Consider the following 9,112-nt stretch of genomic DNA (forward strand, 5'->3'; position numbering starts at 1 on the left):
GGATTGTTTGAATGCATTCGCTTACTGGATCATTGGACTGAAAACTTTCCCGGAGTTTAGCGGCTTAAAATGATCTAATCGCAAGCAGAGAAGTAAAATTGGGTTAAAGGGTTAGAATAGAAATTGTGCTTCAGTAATTTTGCGTTAATTGCGTAAAATTATTTTAGCGCGTTAAGGATTGTCAAATTAATCGCATGCGTTACCACATTAACGATGACAGCCCTAATATATATATTATTTCGAAGGCGTTTCGAAGGCTTCTAACATTATGAGAAACATAAATTGCAGGAAGTTTCAGGATTTTGAGCATGTAAGTGGAAGAGACACGGTAGCAAAGTTAAAACAATGAACAATTGCTCCGCAGAAAGTCCAAAACGGACTCATAGAAGTAATAACTTATGACGTGCCAGGAAAGCCCTAATATGGACAAAAGCATCCGTCTATCGCTGTAGCTAAGCTGAATAAAAAGCAGAAACGTTTTGGACTGATGAAACGTGAAGACAATAAACACAACGATTGTGACAATATATGGTTTATATGTGTTTTTCCAAGTCATCTCTAGGTAGTGACGCGTGCTTACTGTACTGTACGACTTCTGTATGCCACTGCAATCGTCTTTACCTTGATTGCAGTCTTCATCCATCAAAACTTTACTAGCGAGACTGGTTATCCAGTCGAGAAAACGTAGTTTGCGTCTCATCTGCTAGGTAGTAAATAAATAAACTATAAACAACTTTGAGGACTTTACCTCCTCATATCAGAACACCAGCGCACACCACTGTGTGTGTGTATATATATATATATATATATATATACTGTATATACATAAACAATATATATAAACAATGTATGTATGTATATATAAACAAAACTCACGCAGTAGCCTATTTATTTATTTATGCGCTCTTTGAAATATGTATATCAATTCCATACAACTGTGACAATGTTGCAATTTTGTGAAAGGATTAGGGGTAATAATTTAAAAATCAGCCCCTAAAAAAACTGATTTGTTGATAATGTGAATATTGGTGTGGATGTGTCTTATATTGTTATCCCTCAGTGGTGCCTATGGCCCTGGTAGTTTGGATCTGAGGTGGGAAATTATAGTTTTCAGTAGTAAACTTTTTTTTGTAATTGCAATTGTAACCTGTAATTTCCTCAGAATGGGATTACTATAATACTAATTTTTTAATATATAGTGTTTGTGTCTTAGTTTATCACCATTTTGCATTTTTCAAATATCAAATAATACATATAGATTTAATTAATGTAGTCATAACTGCATAAAATTAGAAAGTAATAAGAAAATACACTATAGTGTATCATTTCAGAACAGTACTGATGCTTCATCACACTTAATGTCAGTTACCCTTAAAAAGCACCAATTAGACATTCGGTGTAAACTGTGTTTACATGAATATGTAATTAAACTTTAATCAAACATGTTCATTAAAATTAGACTGGTTCATTTTATATTTTAAAGACAAAAGATTCAGTCACAGCAAAAGGAAAATATGTAACACACTCTATATGATGGTCTACTTCTGAATAATGTAACTAATAAAGCAATAAACTAACTGTTTTCTCTTTTAACATGTGAGACATTATACTTGCCTAATTTTGTTTTCCTTTTCTAATCTGTTTATTCTGTCATGTCTGTTCTGTATGCCACTCCCTTTCCTCACATATAGTTTTATGATTCTTCATATAATTAAATTTTACGCCTAGTGGAATTATTACACATAATGCCACTAAAACCTGAAATCAATACAATAACAAGCTCCATAATAAAAAGGTGTTCCCGTTATTGATCAGAAAATATAACACCATACATTTTCATATGAAAGTGTCTACATTCAACATGCATAGCGCTCTCTGATCAAAAAGTGTCTTCTGTTGAGTTCAACTGAGCATTTCACGGCAATCACAGCGTCAGATGACATTATTCACTGTCTGGTATTTGTGGAGTTATCATAGCATAAACATTCATCCAGTCAGTTTGTGCTTGTATTATCTGCCGTGGCTTTCTCAGTGTTTGTTCATACTGATAAGCTGAAGTGTGAGTATCAGTATCTACTGTGTGTTGTGTTCTCCTGATTGACTTTTATGGTTGCACAGGTTGAGCGACCAGGAGTGGGCGACTCCAGCCACAGGGACAATGCTAAAAATTTCACAAAAAGAAGCCTCAGTAGAACTAAATGTTCCTGTAAATTGTATACGTAATATAAACAGAGAAATTAGCAATCTGTACCAGCAGATGAGTTCTTACACATTGTAGGCTGATCATATTTATGTTTGATAAAGAAAATGTCCTCAAGAAAAAAGCAATGTGCAGAAGACCACTGACATTTATGCAATTTGTAGTCTATTTGCCTTTTATTAGCGGCCATGAACTTGAGGATTTACACTTTAATCTATTCCTGCATTTATGGAGCTCAGAGAAAAATTGGCCATGTGTCTTTAAATGCATCTACAACCTGATTTCATAGGAAAATGTAACTATTTTATGAGGTGGCAATTTCATATGAATTAATTTGATATGAACTGTACAAAAATTGTACACCATCAATGGGGTGTAAGCAGATTGCACAAAAACATGAATAAGATCCTACAAATTCATATGAACTATTCTACCTGCAAAAGATGATATGTTGGAGGAAGATTTAATATGTAGACTAATAACAAGTTAGAAGATCGATTACTCGGTTGTTGAGTGAAGAATAGGAGTTATTAGTAGAGAAGAATTAATTCATTCATTAAGGAGTTTGGAGAAGTCCTGAAGTCAATGGGTTTTTTGAAAGTATTTTTTTTTATGGTTTTGAATGTTTTTTGGTTAAATACCAGAAATACGGTAGATATTTTCATGTTTATTCTACACTAGAAAATACATCAGTAATACCCCCTTTTAATTATTTTTTGTAATTTTAAAGTTTTTACTTGTCGGTTGCTAACCAGTGCCTAAATGGGACTACAGATGTTGTCGGGGACATTAAACGCTTTCACAGCCTCATTATGTTTATAATCTTGTAAACTATTCTAACTCAGACTTTCAGGGAAACGTTATCATAAGCTTAATGGTGGTGGTGATGTTGAAGTTTATAACCTATGTTTAGCTTTTTACTTATGGCCATAGTTGGCCTATTTAGGCCTAATTGTGTTCATAAACTTTTGTGAGTCACAGAGATTATTTACTGCAATAAGAGCCAATGACAAAATCATATTGGGGTTTTAAGAGGAAGAGTGATGCTAATTTCTGAGTTGACCTAAAAAATAATCACTGCAGCAATCTATTAACATTAGGATGTAAACAGGGAAAAAAAACTACAGAAATATGTAAACGCAAGTCCGATCTCATGAGAAAATGTAACTATTTAACGAGGCGTTGATTTCAAATGAATTTAACTGTATGCTGTGTTTGTATGAAATCGTGCCATTTTAGAAAAAAAAAAACATAAGCATGACGGTCCTAATCGTCAGTGGGGTGTAAGCAGGTCGTACAAATTCATAAATTAGCCACCAATTCCCCAAAACGTAAAATAACGGCCATGAGATTGTGTTGATTTGTCTGTTCATCCCTAATATTTTCATTTTTATTAAATTTCCCAAATTCCCAACAATTACGCCAGAATAGAATTTAATTGTTTGTCAATAGGCTATTTGTAATTTGAGGGATCTGATAATTAGGGTGGTCTCATTAAAACACTTGAAGATTAATTCCACTAGTTAACTGATCCAGATATTGATTAACCACCCCCTGCCTTCGTTATAATCAATGACGTATAATTAACATTTCCAGCTCTCATTTTCTTCCCGATTCTTTATTCTAAATGAATGGCTCTCATTTATAGATTTGAGAGAAATTATTTTCATCAAAAGCCCCATGATGACAGTTGTGTGCGAGAGAACACGTTCACACACCAAATATCACGTAACGTTATTTATCCAAACAAACCGGTTTATCACTTCCTTTGTACTAGCCTACTCGTTTAATGTCTTAGCTCGTGATGCTAAGACAATAGTTCACAAAGATTGGAATTTTACTTTGTTGTAAAATCTGGATTCGCGAAGGTCAAGTGCTGTGTCGACTCAAATGCGTTCTCTAGCGGGTTTACACAAGCGTTTTACTTTTATTAGTTCATTTAGCAGACACTTAAATTCAACGCGATTTATAAATCTTATTTGCGGCACACATTCCCTACTTTCAAAACGACCATTGTCAGTGGACGATATATTGAACTTACCTTACTGGACGATATATTGAATTTACCTTACCTGTGTGTTGATTATTCCTCTGACACAACATGACAATACATAAAAAAATAAATAATAATAATAATAATAATAAATAAATTAACAAAATACAAAAATACATAAATAAATAGGCCTACATAAAATATAAATCCTGTTGCAAAAAGCTTTTTTTTTAATTTTTTTAATTAGATGTTATATTTGGAAATTAGGTAATCAAATCCCCATTTTCGTTCACAAAATATAAAATGGTGAATGAAAAAGGTCCATAAACCACCAAGGCTGCATGTTGTTTTTACCACATCAGGGGAGTTTTTATAGTCTCAATGCAAAGCAATTTGATAAAATCAAAGTATAAGAAAAATACAACAGTGTTTTGTTTCCATATAAATAGCCATTATTGTAAAATTCGACTGATGTGTGTGTGTCTTAAAAAAAAGCTTTTTTTTTTAATTTTTTTAATTAGATATTATATTTGGAAATTAGGTAATCAAATCCCCATTTTCGTTCACAAAATATAAAATGGTGAATGAAAAAGGTCCATAAACCACCAAGGCTGCATGTTGTTTTTACCACATCAGGGGAGTTTTTATAGTCTCAATGCAAAGCAATTTGATAAAATCAAAGTATAAGAAAAATACAACAGTGTTTTGTTTCCATATAAATAGCCATTATTGTAAAATTCGACTGATGTGTGTGTGTCTTAAAACACAGCTGATCCAATCAGAATTGAGTATCAAATCAAAACTAGAGTGTTACTTACAGTCCTGGCCTGGGTGCTTATTAGTTAATATATCATTCCAGTCAAGTCGAAATACAGTATCTAGACACTGTGTATATAACTGCACAGGACCCATTGACAACTATTATCCTACATGTTTACATGTCAGAGACTATATCTTCTACTGGGAAAATGCCAGTAAATTTGCCTAAAAAATTAAGTTTGAATGAAATTTTGTGTAATTAGTATTTTTATTATGCTCCAAGCATGTTATAAAACCAATAAGGTAATATATAATAAGGTAAATATACTCATGCATGCTGGGTTTAACCAGTGCCCATTACAATGATTATATTTATAATATTTACCTTATTGCTGAATTATGTAACAGTGTTAAATTGACAATACTATATAAAAAATCCCAATACTCAATTTTATTTTAACCATTTTAAACGCTCATCATCAACTGTTGAGATTTAAAAAATAAAACTATTGGCTGGACTGGTATTTGAATTACCCAGTCTCAATTTATTCAATTTGAATCCATATTATACAGCAGTCTTGTTAATGTTCAGAGTATCATAGATATTGTGATAATAGGGTTGGATGGCTTGTGCCAATGACTCATTAGTTTATCATTAACACTCTAGTTGTGTGTAAGTGCTGGGTGGGGTTTGGACCTCCCTCTGGGGTCTCATGAGCTATAAAAGAACCATGGTCTGGTGAGAGAGGAGCAGATCAACACCAACAACCAACATCAGATCTACACAATCCTTCTGGGCCTGAACATCTACTGCAGAGTAAGTAGCATTCTGCTTCTTTCACTCCTTAAAGCAAAGATATGAAATAGCCTTTAGCTGATGACTTTAGTTGAACTTCAACATAACGTCATCAGAATCAGGACCACGGATAGCTCCATGACAAATACATTAAGTGATCTATTGAGGCTATCAACAGACCAAGAGTAGAAAATTTACAGCAAACGTTTAATAGTATATTTGAAAGTTTTGTCGACTTTGGCACTTGCTCTTCAAAGTCCATCTGATTCAAAAGTACATCCTACTTGTATGAATCCCAAAGGTTTTCTGTCTGTGTCTATCAGATGGCGAGTGCACTGAGATCCTGGACCGTGCCGCTGGCTCTTGTGCTGTGTGTCATAGTGTGTCTCAGCAGCCTGGCTGAAGCTTACCCACCCAAACCAGAACCTCCAGCGGGAGATGTGGGTCCAGAGGAGATGGCCAAGTACCACACGGCTCTAAGACACTACATCAACCTCATCACACGACAGAGGTGAGACTAGAATTACCTGTCCATTACCTTTGTATAATTACATGTGTCAGAGCAGATTGTGGCAGATCAATCAGTATTAGAGGCTAATAGTACTGATTACTTAATAATAACTTTCATTACAAACACATGACTTCATCTTGAAAGTAAAACACCCACAGATATAGCAGAAAAAATCTGGGTCATGTTTGCATTTCTTCTGTCACTGGCTATCATTTTAACTTTGAAATCAGGATTAGGCATAAAATAATGTATTCAGAATCATTCATAAATGTGAAAATTGGATAAGATTTGAACAAATAGTCCTAATCTGGCTCAGAGAAAGATAGGAATCATGTCGAAAGCATAAAAGCTATGAAATACACATCATACAGGCACTATTTTTGGAATTAGCAGGCCAAAATTAGTAAGAAACAAGTATTTCATTCAGCAAATATGATGGGTAATGTTATTGATCAAACATTAAATATGCAATACTTCAGAAAGTACATTAACTAAATGGAAATGTCATGAAACTTACATTTTTGTTTCATATATTTGGTAACACTATTTGTTAACATTATTTAATACATTAGTGATCATGAATTAGAAATAAGCAGAAATTTACAGCATTTGGTAATGTAGATTAATGCTAAATTCTGAATATGTACATTTGAAGTTATATTATAAATGAACATACGTTAATCTATTATAAATAAGCATCAAACACTGAAAAAATTGTATATGTATAAATTAACATTAACCTAGATTAATAATGTTTGTTCATGTCTCATTATTGTAAGCTATTAAAAAGTGTTCCAGTTGCAGTGTTCCAGTCACTAGAAAGAATTTCTGTGTAAATTGTTTGTAAAAGCATCTTGCATAAATGATCACTGGGCTGAATGTGACAAAATACGTAAGAATGATTTTACAAACAATTTATACACAAATTTGTTCTGCTTGTGTTTTATGATTGAAGCCTATTCAGATGATTCTTGAAACATGATTCTGTAGGAAATCAGCAGAAAACAGCTAATGGCCAAACAAAGATTTTCAGATGATAATGGAGAGTATGATGCTTGTATTAATGGCACCATTTCTAGCACATCTCTCTCATATTGACGTCATTTACTGAACCACTGTGTTGCAGTTTTTTATATCCCATTTTCCAATCACTGGGTTATTACTTGAGCCTGTATTAGATTTGTTTAAATATCTCTTACAAAAAGTACTATAGCAGATACAGTTATGATATTAAATGTTAATACCATATTAAAAAGAAAATATAAACAAGATATTTTATTTCAGTTAGTGGCCAACAAACATTTCTAATTTTCTTTTAGTTTAAGTTGATGTACTAAAATGACTAAAAATAAAACAGAAATAAAATTTATTAAATGTGTGTGTGTGTATGTATATATATATATATATATATATATATATAGACATTTAAAAAATAAAAAAAAAAGGACAAAAACATACAACAATAGTACTAATACTTTAACTAAATTTATTCTTGGTTCATACTAAGGTTCTCAAGATTATTATTGTTTATAAGGCTCTATTATTTGTAAAGCTGCTTTGAGGAATGCTGAAAGCACTAAATAAATACATTGCATTGATTTGAATTTAGTCCCAATGAGCAATGCAAAAAGGTTCCCAGGTGAATAAACTCAATCAATTTTGCAGTTTAAACAAAACCATTTGGTGTGTGTGTGTGTGTGTAAATGGTTTTACCAAATTGTGCGTTGCTATGTTTTTATCTGAACATTCACATGGGGGGGCTGAGTTGCCAGATATCCTTCAACCTGTACGTAACCCCTCATTATTGTGCTGTGCGTTAAGATAGATTGTTATTAAGTGGGATTAACATGTCTGGTAACGTCTCTGATGATGCATGCTAGAGATGTACCCTGATATTTTCTGCAACGAGTTAAAAGGCCGCAATTAAATGACGATCATGTGTTATTTTGGTTCTGTTTCTTCTTGATTTCCTTATATTTGTGAATTTATCTACAATTATCTGGAAGATCACTCTCTTTCAGTTAAATCAGGAAGTTGGATTGTAATTCTTTTTGGTGATGTTTGTTCAAGCCAGCATCACTAATACTATTGCTCATATTTAGAGTAATGGAAATGAACAAACACTAAGCATGTAACTTGTGCTACAGACTTGAATGACGCATCAAATCATGCACAATTCATTCTCATACATCTGCTCATTCTTCAGATATGGGAAGCGATCCACCCCTGAGGACGCTGTGGCTGAACTGCTGTTCGGTGAAGATGAACAGGACGTCAGGCCCCGGTGAGCAGCGAGGGAACATGCTGGAATATCTTTGTTTCTGTAGATTTGTATCAATGCATGTTATATTTAATCACAGAGATACAAATGCAGTCAGTCCAGAGACATTCAGACAAACCCCTGGTGGAGATATTGAAATGATTGTTTTTGTTTCTGTGCAGTGTGGAAGACTTGTTATGGTGATGTGACTCCTCTCTCCTTCTCTGTGGCTGGTGCAGCGGCTTTCTTCATCCATCCATCTCTATGATAATAAATGAGTTTACTGAACAGCAGAAACCAGCATGAGCCAAACCCTCATTAAAATGAGGCTCCAAAAACACCTCATGATATGTACATCTCTATCAGCCTATTTCTCTCTCTCATTCTCTTCCTCTCTCTTATGATTTGATTTATGCTTTGTGAAAGACAATTGTAAATAATTTATTAATCACTGACAAAATTGACAATAATAAAAAAAAATACTGAGTGTTGAACCCTTGATCCCTCTCTTTATTTTTACATTTTAAGTTTTTTTTTTTTTTACCTATTCTTAAATAAAGACAGATTGTGTCTGCACTATTACATCTGTATAC

General features: G+C 33.3%; 1 protein-coding gene across 1 annotated transcript; it reads left to right on the plus strand.

Moving 5' to 3' along the window:
• The first annotated feature begins 5,720 nt into the window (after window positions 1-5,720).
• Window positions 5,721-8,828, plus strand: LOC107753323 (peptide Y-like). The gene is made up of 4 exons (XM_016569457.1): window positions 5,721-5,769; window positions 6,072-6,259; window positions 8,466-8,543; window positions 8,702-8,828. The coding sequence occupies exons 2-4, from the start codon at window positions 6,072-6,074 to the stop codon at window positions 8,721-8,723; spliced, it is 288 nt and encodes a 95-aa protein (XP_016424943.1). The 5' UTR covers window positions 5,721-5,769; the 3' UTR covers window positions 8,724-8,828.
• Window positions 8,829-9,112: the final 284 nt, after the last annotated feature.

The sequence above is a fragment of the Sinocyclocheilus rhinocerous genome, unplaced genomic scaffold (genome assembly GCF_001515625.1).
Source record: "Sinocyclocheilus rhinocerous isolate Xijiao unplaced genomic scaffold, SAMN03320098_v1.1 scaffold1763, whole genome shotgun sequence".
Lineage (NCBI taxonomy): Eukaryota > Metazoa > Chordata > Actinopteri > Cypriniformes > Cyprinidae > Sinocyclocheilus > Sinocyclocheilus rhinocerous.